The 24590-nt window shown below is 41.0% G+C and overlaps 1 protein-coding gene across 6 annotated transcripts in view; it reads right to left on the bottom strand.

The window, feature by feature from the left end:
- chd2 (chromodomain helicase DNA binding protein 2) overlaps positions 1-24590 on the bottom strand; it is a 39735-nt gene that overhangs the window by 12373 nt on the left and 2772 nt on the right. For 2 of the 6 annotated variants that reach the window (XM_036150020.1, XM_036150017.1), the window contains exons 4-29: positions 21031-21087; positions 17972-19755; positions 13594-13828; positions 10919-11005; positions 10701-10762; positions 10134-10253; positions 8789-8971; positions 8439-8578; positions 8104-8329; positions 7911-8011; positions 7163-7204; positions 6582-6760; positions 6079-6203; positions 5762-5978; positions 5590-5679; positions 5309-5499; positions 5041-5229; positions 4771-4933; positions 3734-3886; positions 3095-3166; positions 2824-2973; positions 1036-1184; positions 832-928; positions 654-746; positions 393-566; positions 80-249 (exon numbers count right to left, since the gene is read on the bottom strand). In XM_036150020.1, coding sequence (XP_036005913.1) covers positions 80-249; positions 393-566; positions 654-746; positions 832-928; positions 1036-1184; positions 2824-2973; positions 3095-3166; positions 3734-3886; positions 4771-4933; positions 5041-5229; positions 5309-5499; positions 5590-5679; positions 5762-5978; positions 6079-6203; positions 6582-6760; positions 7163-7204; positions 7911-8011; positions 8104-8329; positions 8439-8578; positions 8789-8971; positions 10134-10253; positions 10701-10762; positions 10919-11005; positions 13594-13828; positions 17972-18033 — 3470 coding nt within the window. In that variant the 5' untranslated portion in view covers positions 18034-19755; positions 21031-21087. Of the gene's footprint in view, positions 1-79; positions 250-392; positions 567-653; positions 747-831; positions 929-1035; positions 1185-2823; positions 2974-3094; positions 3167-3733; positions 3887-4770; positions 4934-5040; positions 5230-5308; positions 5500-5589; positions 5680-5761; positions 5979-6078; positions 6204-6581; positions 6761-7162; positions 7205-7910; positions 8012-8103; positions 8330-8438; positions 8579-8788; positions 8972-10133; positions 10254-10700; positions 10763-10918; positions 11006-13593; positions 13829-17971; positions 19756-21030; positions 21091-24590 lie in introns of all 6 variants that reach the window. The other 4 variants (XM_036150013.1, XM_036150010.1, XM_036150023.1 and 1 more) reach the window with 3 other exon arrangements.

Raw genomic sequence — 24590 nt, 5'->3', positions numbered from 1 at the left:
TCGGGAACGCATTTTTCATCATGCTCTTGAACGCAACTCGTTAAAAAAAAAAAAGGGACGCGCGGTTGAGACAATTCACCTGCGGATTTCTGCGTCGGTGAAACCCTCCACGTTGTTTTTGCGAGCTCGGGGTCTGCCTCTTTTCTTCGGCTTCTTGTCGTCGTCGCTGTCGTCCGTCTCGCTGTCTGAGCCCGACGAGCGCTGCTTCAGCTTAGAGCCCACGTCGCTGTCGCTGTCATTGGCTTGAGCCTGAGGAAAAAAAAAAAAGACAAGGCTTTGGCGTTTGTTCATTTTGCAAAGATTTTCTGATCTGTGAAAATAAAAAGCATCAATTCTGAAATCTAAGAACAAAACCAGCCCACCCCCAAGACATAAATGTGCCGTAATCCTACCCTCTTGTTGGAGCTCCTGCTCCTGGGCAGCATGAAGATGTCCTCCATCTCCCTCTGCTTCTCCTCCTCTTCGATTTTGCGCCGCTGCTCCTCGGGAATGATGTCGTCCCATTCCCGCACGGGCTTCTCCTCAAACTCCGAGGTGGTCTCTTCCATACTGGAGAAGTTGGCGACCTGAGAGGAAGGAGTGGAGTTTAAGAACCACATTTTTGCTCTGCGTAACAGGAAAAAAAAAGGAGAAAACAGCCAGAGTGCTGGCACCTTAAACTGTGATAGAAGCTCATCTGTAGCGCTGGAGCCTTGGTCGGTCTCTCTTGTTTCAGCCAACCGCAAGATCTCGTCGATATCCATCTCCTGCAGAAAAGAGCAAACGGCGTTTTAGTGTAGAAAATGAAAATCAAGTCCCAGAGCGAATCACAGCATCCACCTATTGTCCGACCTGCGGTTCGGATTCCTCCCCCTCTGCCTCTTTGAACAGCTCCTCGGCGCCAAATTTGAGAATAGCTGTCAGTTCTTCTTTATTAAAAGGGTTTGAACTGTTAAAAAAATAAAAATAAAAACAGAAGGAAAATGTTTTTTTAATTGAAACGTTTAAAACACCAAGAGCTGATTAGCAGAAAGCATCACATAGCTTAAGTCTTACTTTGAGTTTCCTGAGCTGTTGTCCAGAACCGTTCGGCCTGTGGTGTCCATTCTCTGAATGACCAGATGGTCCAAAACCATCTTCTTCTTTGCCCTCTCGATGATGTCCTCCTCCACCGTCCCTTTGGTGACCAGCCGATATATATTCACCTGCGAGGAAACGGCACGCGTTACAATAAAACAACAGCTTGTCTGGATAAATCTGCAACTTATGGAGGGTTAAACTTGATCCTTTTATAATTCGTATTTTAGACCCACAAGAATTACAATAAATAACGTTGTTTACAGGCTCTGGCGTTTCAGGTATCTAAACTTTGCACAGGATCAATATATATCACCTGTGGCGACTCTGCATTTGGGGCCAGGCCCCATCAGATGTCGCTGTGGAGCTCTATGTTTGCAATAATCAGCGGGACTTGGCTGTTCTTTATAGAGCAAGATTTTAAAAAAAGACAGACTCCCTTACCAATTAAATTATTGCAGAAACATTTGCGTCTATATATCCAAGTCTGCCCAGAAAGCTAACAAACTCAGTAGGCTAATTCCTCTTGATGCATCTTGATATTGGGGCCGGCCAATATCAATTTCAGATGTATGTTGTTTAAGTAATGAACATGTGAAATCGCTGTCTGCATGCACAACACGCTCTCAGTAGACAGCCGAGGGGCACAAATCCTACGGCCCCAAGCTCGGATCATCCAATGAAAATACTTGAATTGCACACGTTACGTTTATGTTCTGCCGGACAGTGTGCGACCGTCTGGGTAAGGCTAGACTAATTTATTTGCATAGCACATTTCAGTACAGGGACAATGCAAAGTGTTTTACATGATTTAAACATTGGAAAATTAAAACAGAATAAAATAAAATGTAGGAACATTTTAAAAACACATAGGAATATGGAAACTAAAAGCAAATATTAATCTAGTCTTGGTTGTCCTTGCTAGCTCATTGAAGGATTGATGTGAATCTTTTCTGTGCAATAGATGAACAACATGAGTGAGCCCTTATTTGTAATGTACAACCATAAAATTACATTTAGCTTTTATAAAATGGATTTTCTACTGTGTTGGTGATCAAAGTCAGGTTGTATGCATCAGGGGGAAAAACGGGTTGCTGCTATTAGTTGTTCAGTTTTTGTGCCCCACTTAACTTATCGTATATAATTATATTATTATTATTATTATATTATAATATTATTATCGTGCCAGAGACGCCACTGAACATCACAATAGTTACTGGCACAAGTCTCAGCCATCTATTAAAAAGCTGGGCTTTTCAGGCCGGACTTTGTTACCTAATTCACTACTAGATTCTTCTGAAGAATTTCTATTGAACAAAGAGTTTCATTTAAAATAAAGGCTCAATCAAAAGTTCATAAAAAGCTAAGAAAGGGTTAGACCCATATGCTTTTAATGTATATGTGGGGATAATCTTGTAATATCTTTATTTTTTACTGGATTTATTACTACAGCAGGTAAGACTTAGAAGGAAAATACAGATCTGTAATGGCCAGGAAGTTACAATAAAAGCTTAATCGCGAGTCTCACGATAAAAGCTGCTTAACGAATTAATTACTAATCACAAAACAAATCACTGCAGCCAATGCAATGAAAAAAGGCAAATAGATAAATGTAAAAAAAAAAAAATAAGAAAAATAGTCAATAGAAGAAGCAATGTGTGTAGAGATGTAATAAGACAATAAGATTTAAGCCCTATAATGGGAGGTCTGGATGAATTTATAACTTTAATAAACCCCCAGGTACCCTGTAATTAGCCAGAAAGTTACCTGCTTCTTCTGTCCGATCCTGTGGGCCCTGGCCTGGGCCTGCAGGTCGTTCTGAGGGTTCCAGTCTGAGTCGAATATGACGACGGTGTCTGCCGAGGCCAGATTAATACCCAAGCCTCCAGCTCTGGTGGATAACAGAAAGCAGAAGTCCTGCGAAGCAAAGGCAGCGCAGCAATGATCCATCAGTGTCATTTAGACATTCCCTCTGAATAAGGAGCAAAGAGATTCAGGATCCGACTCCATTCCAGGATATAATTAAATGTATTCATACCTCTGAGCCTTCTGCATTAAAGTGGTCGAGTGCTTGCTTTCGGATCTCTCCCTTTATGGAACCGTCCAGCCGCTGCAAACAGTGAGATTCGCCTGTTTAAGTATTTTCTGGTTAAGCATCCGCCGATCCGCATTAACAAGACCGTCCGCGACGGCGTAACGCAGCGACCGAGTCAGGAAAAACAATCCAAGTCGGGTGACTTGCAGAACTGCTGGTCCGCAGCAGGAAATAACTTGTTGGTATAAAAATAAACCCAGCCCGTGTCCAACAACACTGACATCCGAGCTTCATCTGAGACTAATCTGCTGAGTGCAACCTCTAAAGGACCCTTCACTGCAAACATGAATATGACCGAGAGTCAAAAACCGACATCAGTTTTTAGGAAAGAAACTGGTTCCTCTTCTTAGTGACACTAAGATAAGTTTTATTAGCAATAAATTCTGTTTTTAGGTCCGACTGAATTTGTGTGACAAAGCACAGCTGTTATCAGCCTACATTCAACAGAACGTGTAACCGACTGGCTCATAGCGTCGCTGCAGGCAGCGGTATCGCTCAAAATACCTGGAAAAAAAAAAGGCTTCCTAAACTGTTTCACTGTTAATTTGAGCTGAATGAAACCCTGGGTGGTCCGAACCTCACCTGAAAGGGGTATCGCTTCTTTGTGAGATATTCGGCCAAGATGTCCAACATCCTGACCATCTGGGAGAAGATCAGGACTCTGTTGCCTCGTTCGCGGAGTCGGGTCAGCAGCTTGTCCATTAGGACCAGCTTCCCGCTGCCCCTCACTAAAGCCTGGAAGAAAGTTTCAGGCTTTAGTGAAAGTTTGCTTTAAATAAATCTGATTATTATGAAACAGATTTCTTTGTATACGTTTAAAAAGACATGAGAAATTAAACAGGGAGAAAAAAAAAAATCGCATTAAATCACAATATTAAGATAAAAAAACGCAATTAGTTTCTAATCAATTTTCTGAGGATAAATACAAAAGTTCATCATTTGGTGATATTTATACAAAGCTTAGGATTTAAGTCTGACAGAACCTGCAAAAAAAACAGTCTTAAAAAAAGGATGGAGCGAATGAGGAACAGATTCAAAGAAGATTGGGGGGAAAAAAAGGATTGAAGGCAAGATCGTTTGAAAGAGGAAAGAGTGATTAAAGAAATACTGAAGGAAGGAGAGATGGAAGTATACAAGGGTTAAACAGAGCAAAACGTTAAAGTGAGTGGAGGAAAGGAACCAATCAGTGCAGGAAAAAAATAACAGAACAAAGTAAGAAAGAAGCTATGAAGGACTGAAGGAAGCTGGGGGAAAAAAAGGTTTATAAAGTGTTCAAGGAAACCAAACAGAAATGAACACCAAAGGAGGAAGGAAGCATTGAAAGAAAAAAGGAAGGATCCATTCAAGGACGGATAGGTTTGATAAAGGAAGAATTGGAGGACGGACTTCAGAAAGCGTTAAAGGGATGAAAAATGTATTTAACATTTAGATGCTGAGGCAGGTATTGAACAGTAAAAACAATTGGGTTTCTATCTGAACCTGAAAAACACTTAAAATGCCAAACTTCTCCATACTTTATCCCAGTGTAGGAACCCTTTCTAGTAAAAGTGACACCCAGCATCTGCAGCAGTGTCCGGAGGAGATGCTCAGAGCTGCAGGAAGTTCAGGAAGAAACAAACCTGCAGGCTCTCCAGCTGCGTTTCACCATCTCCCTCCTCGGGCTGCTTAATGAGGAAACTGTGGTTGCAGCACTTTTTCAGCTCCATCATGATGTTTAGGAAGCCACTGGAGCTGCCGCGGGTGCCTTTGGAAAGGGCTTTGTAATTTCTGGTTAAAATCCACCTGGAGGGCATAGTCAGCGTTTGTAAAATGCGGTGTATATGAATTATTTATGCAATTAAGTAATCCACCACTACCAAAAAAAAAAAAAAAAAGAAGAAATCTCATACTTATAGAACTGTTTCTGCTGCGCGGACATGTCAACGCGAAGGATTTGCTCCACCTTGGCAGGCAGAGACTTCTCCACGTCCTTCTTGACCCTTCGCAGCAGGAAAGGCTCGAGGACTTTGTGAAGACTCTGATAACCGTTGTCCCTTCCTTTCCCGTGGTCGTCCTCAAAGTCCTCCCAGGAGTCAAACCTGCAGTGAGAGCAGAAGTTCAACAGATCTCCCTCTCCCGTCGGATTTATTTAAAAAAGGCGTGCGGAGCGGGACGTACTTGTCGGGCATGAGGAAGTGCAACAGGGACCAGAGCTCTTTGAGGGAGTTCTGCAGCGGGGTGCCGGTAATGAGGAGCCGATGGTTAGACCTGAACTCCATTAGAGATTTGTAGAGCAGGGAGTCGTCATTCTTCAGCCTGTGAGCTTCATCCACGCCCAAAAAGGCCCAGTTAATATTCCCGAGGACGCCCTGGAGTCAGAGATGGTCACATTTTAAGGAGTCTCTCTAAAAAAAATGTTTTACAACCGGACCAGACGCCGACAGACAACTGTCCCGAACCTTGTCTTTGAGCAGGATCTCATACGTGGTCAGCAGAGCGTTGAAGCGGATCCGCTTGGTTTGATGGTTCACCCACTCGTAGTCGCGGATCTAAGCGCAAACACAGATCGCAACACGTGAGCGGCGAGATCCCCGGAGCCCGGATCTTAGTCGGGGTCCGGCTTAAACGCACCGTTTTCCTGCTCATGACGTCCCCCAGGTAGACGACCACGTTCATGTCCGGGGCCCAGGTGTCAAACTCCCTCTGCCAGGAGGTCAGCGTGGACAGAGGCACCACCACCAGGAAGGGCCCGTAGAGCAGGTGCTGGTGGAACAGGTAGGAGAGGAAGGAGATGGTCTGGATGGTCTTCCCCAGGCCCATCTCATCAGCCAGGATAACGCTGTTGCACCTAGAGGTGGAGAAGGCGTTCTTTACTGCTATCAGAACTCGACATTAAGGGGTGGGGGGGGTGGGGTGGGGGGGGGGATTCGCATCTGCCGGCCAATCACCTGCACCAGGAGTGAGCGAGCCAGTTCAACCCGTCCAGCTGGTAATCTCTCAGCTGGAGGTTCTCGTCACCGATGTACGACGGCTGTTTCTTCAAGGCGACAAACCTCGGCCTTTGCTTCAATACCTGGGGGGGGGGAAAAACAAAGAAACCTTACTCCTTTGACTCCACACTGCAAAAACAGAACTAGAAATAAGTAATCTTTTCTTAAAATAAGTGTATCAGTCCTTGATTTGAGCAGGTACATAAGATTATCTGCCAATGGAATAAGACTCTTGCACTTAAAATAGGAACAGCTCATCTCCATCATCTTATTTAAAGTGAATGATGTCTAATTATCTTATTTTGGGGGTCAAAATACTCATTCCATTGGCAGATAATCTTATTTACCTGCTCAAACCTAGGACAAAAAACACAAATATTAAGAACATTTTACTTATTTTTAGATCCGTTTTTACAGTGCAGAGGAAAGCCTCGTTTCGGGGGCTCCGGTTGAACTCCTACCTTGCAGTCTTTGGAGGGGATGGTTTTACTGGAGTTTCGGCTCATGAAGCCGTCGATGCAGTGCTGAAACTTCTTCTTGACCAGGGCGCCGTCCTCCCAGCTGCACTCGGAGTACGGCAAACCCATCCACTTGCACAGGTACTCGGGTTCGTTCGAGGCGGGGGTCTTGTGGCTGTGGGCTGTTTGAAAAGACAAGGGGAAGGAGGGATGGAGGGGGACCAAACAAAAGGAAGTGAGTTTAGACAGTTTTCTTTCCCCAGGCTGCCCGTCTGAAAACATCATCTCTCAGCCTGAGTAGTCAGCTACACTGCTGAGGAACAGAGTAAGCATATTTGCACTTTCAAAACCTCCTTTTTTCCTTTTTCTTTACATATTTAAAGAAAAAAAAAAAAATGTATTTAAAAAAAAAAAAAAAAAACACACAAACACATGTACATGCTGATATTTCTAAAACACTGAGCGCTGCAACCACAGTCCAATCCCCCTGAGCCTTTCGTAAAGCCATGGCCAATGAAGCTGCTCTGATTCTGACTAGTTCACATCCTTTTTGTGAAAGTCAAAAACTCAGAGATGGTACTTACAGGGAAAATCTGAGGACCCTGGCGTCTTGCCGGTTTTTGTCGCTGTTGGTCAAAATAATAATAAAAAAAAAATCATTTTAAAAGATGTTCTGCTTGTATATTAAATATGTGGAATAGCTATAAGTGATGAGGATTGGGCGCTGATGCTGAACTGGGAGGTACTTAAGAAACACACTTTCCAGAACAAACTGTTGTTTTTAGATTCTTGATCACAGGCAAACATTGAGTTAGCGGGTAACGCCACCAAACACAATCTAATAACAGTACATCAGAGGGGATCAGGTACTGATATCAAGCTAAAGCTGATCAGCTGTGTTTTCTAAAGCTATCGCGTTTTTCAACTAGATGCCGGAGAACGACTCGGACCGGCCGGTGTTTCCTCCCGCTGGATGGAGTAACACTGCTTTATCGGCTTTATCCTCGCTTACGCTGTTAACTTGATTTCTTTATGTGAAGGTATATGTGGTATTTAATGGATGCCAAACCAAAGGAGTTTGAAAAGCAACGGATGGGTGTAAGCATGCAGCTTTTCACCGACAGGACATGGAATAAAAGTCTGGAAATACAAATGTGTTTTTCTAGATTCTAATTTTCCTTCCATACTTATTCAGAGCTGGACAAAAAAAATTAAATTAAATAAAAATACGAGACCCTATTCCATGTTTTTCCAGACGGTGAAGGAACGGTGTAAATATTTAATGTCAATCAGGAAGTCGGTATCGGTAAAAATCCTCACAGCACGTCTTACCGATGATTCGCTCCACAATCTGAAACTGCTTCGTCAGGTCGGATGTGAGCTCCTGCTGGCAGTTATGAAACTCCACATCCTCGGGAGACGCTTTGTTTAACCTGAAGATCAAATGAACCAAGATTTAAGCGTTAGGTTTGGAGACGACTTACTAACATGCAACAGTGATGTGAAGGCAGACCCCCCCCCTCACCAAGCATTCAGCTCGTCATTTTTCTTCTTAAAGTTGTCCAGCTTTTTCAGCCCCTTGACCTTCTGCTGCGTTAGCGAGTCGATGCTCTCCCACGTGTTGTGGATGTACGACCAGCCCTTCCACTTTATCAGATACTGAATCTCTCCTTCCTCTTTCTCGGGATCAAAACCTTCACTCGGGTCCCCGTTTTCCTCCACGGTGTACACGGTGGTGGACGCTCCCGTGGCTGGAAAAGCCCCAAACAGTGAGCTGCAAACACTGAGCTGAAGCTTCTTTTTTTTTATGTTTTTCCTGCTTCAATGCTGTTTGTGAAACAAGGAAAAAGGGGGAATCACCTCCTTTCCTCCCGGTCCTGCAATCCACAACCTTCTCGATGGTCTCGCTGTCGTCGTCCTGCTGCTCCTCGCAAGCGTCTCCGGTCATTTCGATCAGGTCATCGGAGTCCGTTTCAAAGTCATGTTGATCTTCTTTATAGCTGAAAACAAACCAAGAGGACCGAGTTCACTTCCTAGTGAACGACTTACAAGTATGATCATTTAGTATGAAAGAATAAAAATGACTTAGAGGAGTTCTATCATCTTCTGATGATCTTATTTTTGGAAAGGCGCTGCAGGTGATTAAGTGTCTAAATCTCCGGCTGGACCGACACGAACCCTCTAGGAAAAACAATAAATAAATAAATCACCTTTTAATTTTCGTCGCCCCTCTTCTTCGAGTCTGTCTCTTTGGAGTGTCTTCATCGTCGTCGTCGTCATCATCATCGTCGTCTTCATCGCCATCGTCGTCATCATCCTCAGCTGAAGATTCCTGTTTTCTAGACTTCCTTCCTTTCTGAGACTGCTGCTTTTTCGAGGATTTGGTCTGAGGCCTGTGGGTGGGAGGGGGAAATGAGCAGAGAGAAGGAAGCCGTGAGACAGACACAACGAGGCAACGTTACCATGACAGCGCCTTCAAAGAGCAGTCATCACACCCCGCTTTAACTTCCTTATTCTCTTACGTTAAAACCCCAAACTTTCATGCGTTCTACTGGGATTATATATGACAGATCAACGTAAAGTAGCAAGTAATTGAGACGTGGAAAGGAAACACACATAGCTGACAAAATAGTAGTATTAGTAGTTTACTACTTTTAGTAGATAAACAGTATCTAAAAATCAGGGAGTGCACTGGAATTCAGTTCCTCTTAAGTCGATACACGTGGAAATTTTTTGGGGAGCGTCTCCACCAGCTTTGCACATCTCCGGAGACTTTGTCACAACTTGGATTATTTCCTCATAACTTAACTCTGCTCGGAGGTCTTCACACACTGCAAAAACAGAACTAAAAATAACAAAAATCTTCTTGAAATCAGATAATTTGTCCTTGATTTGAGCAGGTAAATAAGATGATCTGCCAATGGAATAAGATTTATGCACTTAAAATAGGAACAACTCATCTTCATCACCTTTTTTCAAGTGCAGTATATCTAATTATCTTATTCTAGGGGTCAAAATACTCATCCCATTGGTAGATAATCTTATTTACCTGCTCAAATCAAGGACAAACACACTCATTTCAAGACATTTTTACTTATTTTTAGATCTGTTTTTGCAGTGCAGAACAGCTGGATTTATACTGAGGACTTTTTTTTTCTTTCGCATGGACTTTGTTTAACAATTAGGAGACTTCTGAAAGCAAATCGTTTGACTGGCTTTTATTTGGGGGTATCAGAGTAAAGAGTGCTGAATACTAGTGCATGCCACACCTTTCTGCAATTTGTTCATAAAAAAAAAGTGAAACAAAAGTCATATTTTCCATCTTTCACAGTTATAACGTTGATCTTTCGCTTAAAATCTCAATTAAATACAATGCAGATTGTAGTCCTCTTAACCTCTTTTTAACGGATTATGCGTCAGGCTGGAGCAGTCTGGTTGTTATTTTTATTTTATTTTTTTTAATGAAAGAATGAGTAGTAAACTATGAAATGACAGAATGATTTGGTGACAAGCAGTGGGTAGCTGTCTGATGGCCAGGTTTTGTTACACTCTTACCTTCTAGCAGGAAGTCGTCTGGATCTAACTTTTTTCTCTTCCTGCTCACTGTCTGAACTGTCGGATGTCTCCTCCTCCTCCTCCTCTTCATCAATTGAGTCATCATCTTTCCAGATATTTCTTATAACAAAGAAATGCCACATGTTCACCCTCAAGGCCCGTCACAGCCATTTATAAATCGCAATCCAAATCATATTTAAATGGCGGGCCACAAGGCGCTCGGCGTGACCAGATTCAAATCAGAGATGGTGAGCCGTCGATCCGACCGATCAAATTTGACTTAAGTGTAGAGCACAACCTGGCTGATAGGCACAAACTGAGCCCATTCTGGGACAAACAGATACCCATTTACAAAGTAAGTATTTACGTGACAAGACTCACAATGTGGACTCAAACTGGCTAAGGAATGACACGGACGTAGAAACAGAAACAGAACTGTATGGATGAAATGCTAAAAAAAATGAAATATAAAATATAAATCTCACCGGCAAAATGTATTTTAAAATAATATGTCTATGGCAGAATATTAAAAGAGAAACAACATATATTCCAGATCTTCCTACTTACTCCCTTTTCTTCGTTCGGGGAGATTTTCTTTTAGGGCTCTCGCTCTCAGAGTCACTGCTGCCCTGTGGGGGGACAACGGCGTCGAACATGAGTTGTTGCACTAAATCCCCACTAGATGGCACAAGTGAGCCACGCTGGTGAGCGGATAGAGTTGACTCCACAAGAACGGCCTTTCAGCTTCCATTGTTGCCTCCTGGGCCTGCTTCGCATTCGCTTACCTCAGCTCCGATGTTGAGACGCGCCGGCTCCTGTCTGCTGCGATTGGACCTCCTGACGCCGTACACATCTGGGTGTTCTTCCCACATCTGTGAACACAGAAGAGGGGGGGAATGTCAAATACCTTGGTTTACACCTTTGATTTTCTGCAGACTAGATGTCTAGTCGGACTGAAACTTAAGCGTTTATGACTTATGGTTCATATCATGTCATATCCAAACTTAAGCGTTTAGATATGACAAATCTGGTCCTAGTTCAACGTGTCACTGTTGTTGTCACCGACCAGCGACACCTCAAAGATTTATTTAATAGTTCTACAACCTAAAAGTTCTAGTTATTGTATAGTTCTACAATAAAATTGAATTGAATTGAATTGAATAAAAAAAAATAGTTTAGAGTAAAATGCCATAACGTTCTTTTTCCTTTATCAAAGAAGATTACATCATTATTCCAAATCAACTCCAACTCAATTGGGCTTTGAATGCATCAGTTAATTAAAATGTGTGTAAAAGGGTTGACTGCCGTCGGTCTGGAGGAAGAGCGGGTCATCTAGACGGGTCTGGGCTGGGCGTTGGCTTTCGTGGGCCAAATGGGGCCAGCGCGTCTGTTCTCCCTGGGAATGAGGTGTGGGGGTTCTGGTGTGGAGGCTTTGGTTGGGCGGCGTGCGGCTTCTGTGGGGCGACTGGTTAGTTGACTCGGTGCAGACTTCGTGGCATGGGTGTGCCATGTGGGGGCGGTGTAACCGGCTGGTCTAGGCATCTCTGAGCCCGGATCTCAGCTTGTGGTTCGGGCGGCCTGCTCTCCTCCATCCTAGTGAAGAAGATCACCTCCCGGGTCTGGTGGCCTTTCTGGGCCTGCGGGGGTAGGGGTTCATGGGCCCATGGCTGGATCTGCTCTGCTGTAGCTGGATACCGGAGGAGCCCGCAGGCTCGTCGCTGCAGCCCCCGGGGGGCTTCAGCACTGTGGCTGCTGGGGGGTTTCCTGGGGTTCTCCTCGGGGATGGGGGAGGCAACTTTCCCTGTGTTGGTCCTTTTTGGGCTCCTTTACTCTGGGGGCCCTTTTGGGCATCTGGTGTTCTGGTTTCCCTGGTCTCTGCATCGGCATCTGGGGGGCAGGCTTTTGGCTCCTCACAACCATTATTGAGCATTCATCTTATGGATAAACCTTACATACACACTGCAAAAATGGAACTAAAAATAAGTAATCTTTTCTTAAAATTAGTGTATCTGTCCTTGATTTGAGCAGGTAAATAAGATGATCTGCCAATGAAATAAGACTTTTGCACTTAAAATAGGAACAACTCATCTCCATTATCTTATTTCAAGTGCAGGATGGCTAATTTTGTTATTTTAGGGGTCAAAATAGTCATTCCATTGGTAGATCATCTTATTTACCTGCTCAAATCTAGGACAAAAACACAAATTTTAAGAACATTTTACTTATTTTTAGATCCGTTTTTGCAGTGCACAAGTGCGCTCTCACAAACACCTACAGGTGCTTGGATTCAGATGCTTACAAATTCACTTCTATACAGAAACCCCTATAATCAGCCTTGGCTGTCATTAAATACATCTTGTATTAAACAACACTGCATACTTTTCAGCGATGGTATCAAAGGCGGTGGTTGTTTGTAGCTGTGATACATTTTTTGGTTGGTTTTGCTGTTCTTTCTAGATCTCTTTCTGCAGGTCTTTTTTTCCCTCTGTTTTATTTTTGTCACCTTTTCTCACTTTTAATGTTTTGCCTCATCATTCTCCCTTAATTTCTCTTTTACCTTTCCATTTCTGTGTCCATTGAATTTGAAATAATCCCAACATATTACCTAATAAAGGCTTTTGCATACATATCAAGCGGAGCACTATAGCCAACGCAGTAACGCTGTAGGTGAAAGTAAATCTTTTGAGCTCTCTTTTGTATAAGAAAGTGATTCTTAGTGCTACTGCCAGACAGGACGCGTAAAAAAAAAAGTGTGTAAAAATGGGGGAGTCTGATTCTGCAGGTAGACCAAAAATGTAAATTTGGAGACGATTTTAATTGTTATTTCAACAATATTACAAGTTTATATCTGCCATTTTCTGCAGTTTCAATATTTTTTGCAGGCTATTGTTGCCAGAGTTTCCTTTATGATAAATTACTATTAATTTCCTTTTTAAATGTTTTCTAACATATGGTTGCCACAAATGATGCTTTCCTAAATCCCTCATTAAAATATAAATCAGCGTCTGCTAACTTTACCCTTTTTTCCTTTTACTTTTGTGTTGTCTATGCCAATAAACGTAAACAACTACCAACGTTGAGAGGAACTGGGGTAAGAACAACCTAAAAATGAAGATGCTAATATCTTGACCTTTTTGAGGAATAAACTAAAAAAAAAAAAAAAGGTAGGATCCCTATCTTATCACTTTAACCTCTCAATTTAAGACCGACCTGACACAATTACCCTAATCACAGCTCCAGTCCAACACCCACCCAAGCGTCTCACAGAAAAGGAAACTTCCTGCGCAGGAGCGAAGCCATAGGAGTCTTGCGTGTCAAACTTGATTGCATTTAGAGCCCAACTACCTAATCCAATTAAAGGTCAACCTTCTTTTCCTGAAAGCTGGGCCTGTAATCTGGTTCATAAACACTGACCCCCGCCCACACACACACACACAAGTCCTAATCTAGCGACCTTTACCTTCTTCACATCAGCCAGTCGCTCCTTCTTCCTGACTGGCTTGTCTTTGGCCTCTGAGCTGGCCTGCTGCGACTTGGACTCGGCGGACTCGCTCTCCGACTCGGAGCGGCTCTCCGACTCAGATGAGCTGTTTGACTCGGAGTTGTGCGACCGCCGCCTCGCGCTGCCATGCTCGCTTTCTGACTGGCTTCCCGACTCTGAGGCGGAGCGGTTGGACTCCTCTGATGCAGAGTTGCTATAGAAAAAAATAAAACACATTGATTCTTTTGAGTGCATGGTGCAAACTTTAGTTTTTTTTCTCCCCCTCAATATATGGCAACAACTTCAACAAGCCGGATCAGAGCGCGCTCAACTACATGCACTCTCACAAAGAGAAACAGAAACTTTATGAAAACGGATCGGTCGTCAGCATGGTTCCGGCATAAATCTGGCTGGATGTTTGGCAATACAGGCCAGCGCTATTCCAAAATGGCAATTCAATTTAATTCAATTTTATTTATATAGCGTTAATTCATGTCAAACATGTCATCTCAAGGCACTTTACAAGTCAAGTTCAATCATATTATACAGATTGGGTCAGATTATACAGATTGGTCAAAAATTTTATATATAAAGGGAACCAGTTGATTGCTTCAAAGTGCCGACAAGCAGCATTCACTCCTGGAGAAGCGTAGAGCTACAGGGAGAGTCGTCTGTCAATGTAAACCCAGTTCATCCATCACAAAACATTGATTTTTATCTGTGTTCGGGATCACTGTCACATGTTGGAACACTGTTGCCTCAGATCCCAGAAAATGGATCAGGATGTTCACCAACAACCCAGCAGCCAGGAAGTGCTGAACCCACGGCTCTCTGTGCCTGCAGAGAAATACACTTTACATCTCTGGGGACGGAGAGGATGCTGGCCAAGAAAGAAGGCCCCGCTACCAATTTGACAACTTCAAGGTAAAATCAAATGTTTATCTGCACGCGTAGTCCAGCCAGATGTCTTTCGGAGAGGTTTTGCGGGAAAAGACTGAGCTATTTGACCGCAGTAAGAATATGCGAGCAAATAATCAAAACGTGGCTTTCAAAGTCACGTGAGAAAAAAAAAAAGCGTGGCGGCGACAGCATCATGCAGGATGTCTGCTTTAGCGTCAGAGCTCCTGGTGCCTTGCAGAAAGTCGATTAAACGGTGAATCAGGTGGACTACCTCAAAGTTATTTCGCTTGGCTAAATGAAACCTAGAATGTTGAAACTTAAAACACAATCAGATGTGTTTTAACAGAATAATAACCACAAACTCATCTAAACTAGTTTGGGAACGGATTAAGCAATCATTAAGCTTCTGCACTGGCCATGCTCCCAGTCCTGTTGAACATGTGCGGATTACTCTTTAAAGTCAAGTATGTGCCAGGAAAGCCATCCAATTTAAAAAAAAAGCTATTATTTCCAACAATAGAATTGGTCAAATATCCATGAAAAATTATTCCAAGTTGATTGCAATAAAATGGGACACAAGCTGAAATATTAGTATATATTTGAGCCTTTGTGTACAATTTTGAGTGTGTTGAATTGAGAAAATCTACATTCAATTCAAACATGTGCACCTAATTCTTCTTTTTTTTTTTTTTAAATCAAGATTGACTCAAAGTGTAAAGGTTCTCATTAAGCAGTTCGACATATGCTCTTGGAGAGTATGCTGCTTATTTTAGAAAAAACAGATGCAGAATTCACGAGTAAAAGTCTGAACCAAGTGGGTCCATGACCCGGTCACTCCTTCCTAACCGTATTATCTTATCACTCCTTAATGCACTTATGACCCTTCACCACATGACTTTAAGTGGTCCTTGACAGCAGGGTAACTTAAAAGGGCTTTATTTAGGTTTAGAGATGCATCAGGAAATATTTACATTCAGGATGCGACAATAAAATAAAACAAAACCTTTTTGTCGATGGCAAAAATCATTCAGCTTCTCAGGCTCATTTTTGATCTCCTTAAACCTGAACATCCACTCAGTGCTGAGGTAGGAGCTATACAGAACAAAAAGGTGTAGTTGCATTTAGAAAATTGTTCTAAGCCGACCTCATTCACCATGTTATAAATGTAAAGAAAAAAGGCAGTTATGATAGAGGCTTGCTTAAAACCGCTTGGCCTTGTGGAGCAGCGTTCCCGGCTTGCAGTACCTCTTTTGTACACTTGGGGTCACTATTGGCTACGTACACTATAAATAAATGTGTGACTCTGCAACCGAATGAATGTCTGAGTCTAACTAAAAACACAAGATTATACCACTTAATATATACAGTGTGTGAGCATACCTTGAATTTTATCATTTAACATGTATCGTCAATTTTGAAAGAATTAATCCTGTCTGTTCAATTTTCGTAACGTTTCATTAAAACAAAATTGTTAAAAGGGAATTGATTTAGAAAATAACTTTAGAATAATACATTAACACAGCATTGTTGTGCTATGTTTATATTGTAACACTCATGCAGGAACAGCCATCGTCTGAGCTGTTCCTGCTCCTTTAAGAGCTGTATGGAGCGCGTGTGACAGGGCTTTCTTCTCGAATTACTATTGGCTAATGAGCCATTGGGGTGACGTCAAACCAATAAGGGAGCTGAGCGCAGGATGTTGTAAAGCCCGGGCACTTCCGGTTCCTCCGGTGTAGTCCTGAGCTCAGTTTTAATAGACAACTGAGGAAACTAGCCACACAGTAATGGCCATTTTGTGACTCACGGGTGTTTATAAATTGTGCTTTTTATGCCATATATTACCAAAATTAACAGTTCTTTCTGTTGCTGCCTTAGTTGATCTAATTGTCTGCTGTGCTCATCTTTAATTGTGGAAAAATGCTGAGCTGTAATCACAGGACACCATTTTACTCTCATCTTAAAAATACTAAAATGGCTGCCTGGAGATCACGTAGAAGACTACAAAGGTGATGTAACTTGCTGCAGTGTAAGGCTGAGTGGGAAATTTGCTGCATTTGGCTTAAAAATATGTTGCATCTTCATCCAAAAGCAAGCCAAATGAAGACAGCTGGGTTATTTAATATGACAAAGGGCTGCAGCAAGCAGCCCTTTGTCATATTAGTTTTAGAATAAAACTAGTAACTTGGAAAACAGCATCTCTGAAAAAGAAATAAAAGAAATACATTTTAAAATGGCTGATCAGGTCTGACCCAACAGTACTGCATTGTCCTGACACAATATATGTCAAAAGCTTTATTGATCAAAGTATGTTTCCACGTTCGAAACTTTAAGTCACAAGACATCAAGACTTTTACAATAAGAAAAAGAAAACAAATGTCACCGTATAGAGTTTACAGGATGACATTAAAAAACTTTATGAAAAGACAAAACATTGTTTGGCTACAGAGCTCAAAGACATTAGCAGGAGAAAATGCTTTACACACACACAAAAAAAAATATTAACCCTAAAATATCCAATGCAGAATATTAAAGGGAAAGTTTCATATCACCTTGTATGCAAGCATGTCACTGTATTAAGATATTCCTTGTTGAATTTTTGTACATTTATGTAAATGTATCGTAAATTCAGTACATTTGTGTTTATTTATGTATATTATATATACACATAAATAAATAAAACTAATCAAACTCCATTCATATTAAATTGCAACTGACTGGACATAAATGTAAGGTAGAGGCTTCCTGCTTTTTAAATGTTGCAAACACTGACAACTTTTAAACAGAGTAGAGGAATCAAGTTGCACAACTTTGTCTTCCACAAGTATTGTGATGTACACCAATAAATAAAGCCACTTCAATCAGTACAGAAATAGTGCGCATAATCAAACACGAACCTCTGAAGCCCTTTTTTTGTTGTTTAAAAAGCACACAAATAAAAAAAGTACAATGATACAAAAGAAACAAATAAGTGCAGCCTCATAATAATGAATGACCAGTACAGCATCCAAAATACTGGATATCAATCTGTCCCCACAGGTAACATAGCAAGGTAAGGTTTGTGAAATAAAAAGGAGTCTAAATATTTATAATGTGGTGCATTGCAGTACCGACGTTTAAGACAAGGTCACATAAACACACAAAAAAAATTACACAATCTCATTTACAATATGGTACAGGATATAAGAGATTTCATGAGATCCAACGTCTACATCTTTGTGGGCAATGATGTCTGAACACAGGCCTAAAAACCTCAGTGCTAAGAGCAAGAAATGGCAGGAAAAATCAGGGTGTGGCTATTAAACAATAGCAAGGTCATTCATGACACTGGTGAAGTTCTTTAAAAAGCAACGTTGCAAATGCAACACAGGTGATCAACCATGCTTGAAAATGTAAACAAACCACATTTGGGAGGGTGGGGGGGAAAGGGGTAGTGTAAAAAAAATATAATGGATCATACCTTGAAGCGTTGCTCTGAGTAGATCCTTCGTCCTCTTGTTTTTTATTCTTATTCTTCATCATGGTAGTATCCTGAAATCTGGACGAGGTGATGATTTGTCCTGGTATTTACTGTCAAAAAAGTTGAAGGGACCACGAACTATCGTGCAAGTCCCATCGGATTGCTCCTTCTCAGGTGGCAGATAAAACCCAGACGGTGCGACACGAGAGAAAATAAGAAATCGATGGATTTGAAAATCATAATTTAAATCGCTGAATTAAAATGAAGCCAACAATGATGGTGGGTATCGTTACAATAAGTCAAATCTTAAGCGTGTATCCTTGAAAAAAAAAAATTCAGATACAGCCGCATGCCGTGAATTTTAACTGCGTCATCGCATGAAGCATTCCAAAAAGAATATTTACAGGCAAGAAAATCGGTAAATTAGTCCTTACAAAATGTAAACAAATCAAATCGATGTGAGAAAAGGTCCTAACCAACGAGACATGTATTCCGTTTTTTAATTTTCTTTTTTTTTTGCCTCGTCGCGGTTTAAATATTTATCCGACTCGGATAAAAAAAAAATAACCCGTAAAAAACTATAACTTTACAAATAACGAGTTTGTTTCGAAAAGCTTTCAGGCCTTTAGAGGTCTGCAGTGCCCGACAGGGCGACAGAGGCGAGGAGCAGCAGCACAGTAAAAATGGAGTCGCGCCATGGCTGCCGGAGCCCAGTATGGAAAACAACGACAAGCACACGGCCAGCACAGACGGCTTCTCCAGCGCTCAAAAAACAGCCCCAGAAAGACACAAAACGCACAAAAAAAAACCTAAAAAGCCACCGCGTTTACAAAGACTACGGTTTTAAACGGAAACAAGCCGCGCTGGTCGAAGACGAGCTACAGAATCGGTCCGACAAAAACCCAGGGCAGCCTTCCCAAGGCTCAGCCGCCATCTAGAGCTCCTTCCCTGCTCTGAAAGCTTTGCCTTTGATTGACGTTATTTCCATTTACCCCACACTCAGGTGATGTCTAAGTCCCACCCCTTTTATTATGTTTTAATGTACTTTATATAAACTCACGAATGGTTTACATCTTAGCAAGCAAGCCCCAAAGTGAAACGTTTTTTCCACAATTACCCAAAGGTTATGATAGAATGTAAAAACTATATACTTTGCAGCAGTTACATCACTTCCTGCTCTGGCAGGAAGAAGGACAACCAGTAGCCATTTTTATAAAGGCATTAAGGCTGTGCTTTGGAAACCATTTGAGTTCAGAACAAAGCATTCTGATTTATTATACTGGTTTATTAATTAATGATTACCCGTAGAAAATATACGCCATAATTACGAATCATTTATTGATAAAATATCAAACCTAGTCATGATAATCCCACCATCATTGGACACAAAAAGTAGGGAACCATCTTAAATCCATTTAAAACACCTTAATCTGCGTGATATGCAAATTCAAGATCAAAACATGCCAGACAAACTTTTCATTCTCCCAAGTGTTCAGCTAATGAAACAAGGCCAGTGAAGTATATACATACGAGGACACTTTATTTAAAACAACATTTGAATGTTAAAACGTACAAAGGCTGATTTTCTCAGCGAGTATCGGCGATCCACTGTCCATGTTGCGGTATAAAAAGAAATATATAAAAAACAAAAAACAAATCCAGCGACAAAGTCCAGTTAGAAAAAGGGTTTCATCGTGACAATATTTGGCTAACGGCCAAATCGCTTGCCATCTTCGCGTTAAACAACGCTGTCTCCACTGCAGCAATATCCAGTTGATTGGGGTCTTGATAGGATAAAAAAAAAAACAAAAGAAGAATTGTAAGCCCACAGTGTAACTGAAATGAGATGTGATTTACTGACTAGCAGTTTAAAATCGCATAATAAAACTAAAGTAAAACAGTTTACACACTTGGCTAGCTTTCAGTCGCATTAGCAAGTACTGTACGAGAGCACAAGTCATTGGAAAATGTCAGTGTTTTGCAATAAAATATTAATGTATAAAGTAAGATTTTGTCAGGAAAAATGGTCAAACTGCCTTTATCAGTCAGTGCTGTATAAAAAAGTGGATTTGTCTACGTTCGTATTCTCTCTTGCATAAATGTTAGCAATAGGTTACAATATACACGTGGGACTCGTTAGCATTAGGTTAAACTAGAATGCAGTAAGATAGTGTCTCACTGCTATTCTTGCTACTTTTGGTGGGCCATCAAACATTTTTTTTGTACTTCCCCTGAAGTAATTAGAAAAAAGCTTGACCAAAAATGTACCAGGTGGTGGAAAATGCAAAATAACAACAAAAAGTCCTTAACTGGCCACCAGGGGACAATGTATATACGTACAGACCAACAAAAACATGTTTTCTTAGGGAAGAACAAGTTGTTTAAACAACAGTTGGAACCAAATTACAATCAGACCAAATGTAAAATCAGCAGATTAGCAAACAATGCACATCACAAACAAAACAAAATCCATTGTTTTTAATAGACCAGGTTAACTTCTAAATAACCCAGTTCCGACCAACAACAGATTAGCACGCTCACAACCTGATAAAACTGTTATTCAGACTGTGGTAACCTAATGTATGCCTCGACAGTAGAAAGGGGATGTAATGCTTTTAAAGCATAAAAATAAAAAAAATGAAAATTACAAAATATGTGTATTTGGTTTTGTCCATTAGGGTAAATACCTTCTTGACAAATCAGCAAAATAATAGCGGCAGCTTGTAGAAAAATTTAGCTTTTTCTTACAAGTGCCAACACGAGGCAATACAACCGATATCTAAAAAAGCTTTCATTAATTTTCATCAAACATTAAGTCAGTTAAGAAAGGTGCCTTATGCATGTGCTACTATTAAAATGCACTAACACCAGTGGTTTGAAAATGCCTCCACCGGCTCACATATTCTTTCTAGGCAAGCTTTAGAACTAAAAATCCATGTAAGCAAGAAACACATCATAAAAAATAGAAGAAAAACAAACAAACAACGTATTTAAACTTTTTTGAATTGTATTTGAGAAAGTGAATAAATATTCTTAACATTCAAATGGAAGAAACTTACAGAGTTGTCTTCTTTCGCTTCAGAATTGGAACATCTTCTCACCAGTCCCCCGTGTCTCTGCTGAGAAAAAACAACAAAAAAAACAATTAATGATAACCACTTAACCTGCATGAGGTCTACAACATTTTCCTTTTTTAGTACAAGACTTCAAGTATCAAAAGCTATGTGGTAAATATGGTTAATAAAGACACATCAAACCTATTTCAAACTAGTCTGAACCCATTACGATATTATCACACTAAATGGGTCCATGTATTTATCACCATATGCAATTCTCTAGTGTTCCAGATATTTCAAATCTCCTAGTCATCACTGCCATTTCCCTGTTCAAATGACACCATCTTGTTTTGCAATTTTGAGTCTGAAATTTGTGTCTTTACAGCGAAAATGCAGTGTCCTCCAGTAGTTTTTATGATATAGGTAATGGGTAGGACTAGACAATATATCGTGAATGTATCATAAATGCAGTATTAGTGTACGCTAGGGTTGTCACAATCGTGATGCTAACAAAATAAGTCAGTACACTATACTGTTTGATACTACAGCAACATGGCACAAAGCACAGGGTTTTTTCTGGGTAAGAGCAAAAATAGGAGATATTCAAGAAACTTTAATTGGGCCAAACCAATAAGTAGGGGTGTCATCATTTAGAGAAATATATAATTTACAATATTTTTCAGACATGAGGCGCACTTAAAATCCTTGTTTCGTCTCAAAAATTGATGGTGCGCCGTATGATCCGGTGTGCCTTAAATATCATCAAACGTGTGTTTACTGACAGATTTTATGTGGTACAATGCGCTCAAAAGTCTGTTAAAATGTGTAAGTACGCCACTCTGTACCATAATGCTCTGAATATCCATTGAGCAGTGTGTCACTACCTGATCGGAACCCTGAGCTGTCTACAAGACTGCCTGACTGTAATGTCAAAACTAGAAGTGCATTAATGTAAAGGCCCTCACTTACTCGGGCGTAGTTCACCCCGCGGAGGTCCGCGTGTACTCGAAGCGTACTCAAGGCGGACTCTGCGCATACATGTGCGTGTCACACTATAAACCTCTCAGAGGCAAGTAGTCTTTACATCGCCCTGTTTTATATGAGACACCGAGCTTGACACACTGAGCTGCTATAAGCAGGCGGTCACAAAGACGCACAACATCACAGTCCCTCTCTGCTCTCACTGACAGGTGTGCGGAGGGAGCCTGCTGGAAAAAAATGGCTCTTGGTGCTCACCTAGCAATCACATTTTACCATCAGTTTCACCACTTCTTCCCACTGGCAGAAAGTATGGGAATTGTAGGAATTTGCCACAAGAAATGTAGGCAACAGCACACTAGACTATGACGGGTAAAACGTCCGCGGGGAGTCAGTGCGGAGTCCGCCAAGCTCACAGTATGCACGAGTATGTGGTAGCCTTTAGGCAGCCTGTGCCCGGAGTACATGTTAGCAACAATAGGCCTAATAAGTTAATTCAATAAAAGTTATTTAGTTTGGCCTTATGTTAGAAACAGGAACGTGTAGTCCAACTACTCTGACCTCCCGACAGAGACGGATAGCGGACAAATGAAGACTTTCTAAATTAAAATAGTCTTTCAAAACAAACGTGGATCCTACGCTCCACCATACCCTGTGTTATTAGACTCCTATAGCTTTACAATTGACGTAGAAATAATGGAAGGGGCATACTGTTTTGTTTTGTTGCTTCACTATTAGTCAACTGAGCTTTCAGCACTCTTTCCTACCACAGATTGGAGCAGAAGCGCAGATTGATGAGGGAAGCTTAGATTGACAGAACTCTGTCATTGGGTTGTGTCCAAAAAGCTAATATGTAAAGAGAATTAGCTTATGTCATCCAGGATGTGTACTACTTCACTGATGCAGATACAGGAGCTTTACTGATCTTTTTACGTTGGTCACAAACTTACCATGTGTACCGTTAGCTTATAGCATTGGCTTGTAGCTTTGGCACACCATTTAATTTTTTCTTGTCCCTTCTGCTTCATAGGGAAGCTCATTCGTACGATGCTTTTGTGTCATCAATAAAGAGGGTCGCATATCTTTCTTTGGTTGTAGTCAACTTAGTAAGAGTATAACTCCTAGAAGCAGATCATTGTTGAGATGAGTGGCTGAATCGGGGATTATTTATTGAAAGTCATTTCGTTATTGCAACATTTACATGCATTATTGCATATTTTCAGAATATTGTGTAGAGCAACAATGTTATTTGTTAGCTGTTGTATTTTGTTTGATATTGTGGGTGTTTAATTGGCACAACTGAAATGTTAATAAAGCAGTGTGAAACTCGACAAACACTTTGAGACTGTTTAGGAAGTAGTATCAATAATGACGTGGGTTTTTAGGAGTGTCTCATTTTCTTTTGGAATTGTAACCACTGCTTTTGAAGACTTTGATTTAAGGATACTGACAAAAAATTGAATTCACCAATATTCCATTAATGAATAAAATTAGTAGCAAACCGGTTGATCAAATTGCAAGCTATATGTAGTAAGAAAACAACTTCTTTGAAACCGTGTGGCCATTTGATGAAATACAGGTTTGACATGTGTGTTAATTCTTCATCTTCCAACAATGTTGGTAGTGCTGTTTTGAAACACAGTATGTAATTACAATAGATAATATCTATAAAGTATAGTAATTGTAGGCCCAAATCAGCTTGTTTTAAAAAAACTACAATTAAGAAATGACTGTTTTCCTAAGCTAGCTGTAAGAAAAAAGTTAATGTATACATAAGTAAACTAAAGTGAACATAAGTGTGTTAATATCAGTGTTACTGCATATGATGCACAATAGTTTCATTTTAGGAAAGTAAGTAAGAATGGAAAATGGTCAACTACAGCCCTGTACTGTGTGATAAATATGGCCATGTTGTATGCCAAAAAAAGATTTGGAGCAGAAGTTGTTGACGGCACCACTAGGGGTAGTCAAACACCCTGTTAGCCTGGCCTCAACAACATATTTCATACCTCGGTATTTACAAAATGGCCGAAACAGATTTCAGTATTGTAAGTATTCTATCATTGCTGTGCTTGTTGAGTTGGTAAAGGAGGTAGTCACAGACTGGAGCTGGTGAGTCGGTGCGACGGGGGCATCAAGATGTCATAGTGCTCAGTTCTAATTAACAAAGCTACACCAGCTGCAGGGATTCAGTCACAATGACTTGATTTGTATCCAGCAGAGGGGTTGGCTTGATTAGTCTGAATATCTTGATGAACAACTAGAGGTAGTTTAAAGACTGGCATATATTTGCAACGGTCAGTCGGGTTTTGCCTTTGGCTTCTTTCTACCGCCACCCGCAGGACTGGAGATGTAGTGCAGTTTTGTTTACAACTTCCCCATTCGTCATTTGGCTGATGCAACTACATTTTCCACTGTCTTTCAGAGCAGTGAAAAACAGAGTGAATACATTAATCGGGATTCTATTATGCCCAAGGAAAAAATCCCAGGTATTTAAATCCCAGGACCCCTTTTCCATGCTCAGTTTATTTGTAACTGAAACTATGAGCTAAAAATGTATGCTCGCTAGCTTTTGAAAGACATTA

This window comes from Fundulus heteroclitus, chromosome 2, assembly GCF_011125445.2.
Source record: "Fundulus heteroclitus isolate FHET01 chromosome 2, MU-UCD_Fhet_4.1, whole genome shotgun sequence".
NCBI lineage: Eukaryota > Metazoa > Chordata > Actinopteri > Cyprinodontiformes > Fundulidae > Fundulus > Fundulus heteroclitus.
Note: the sequence above shows the minus strand (reverse complement) of the source record. Positions and strands in the feature narration are given on the sequence as shown.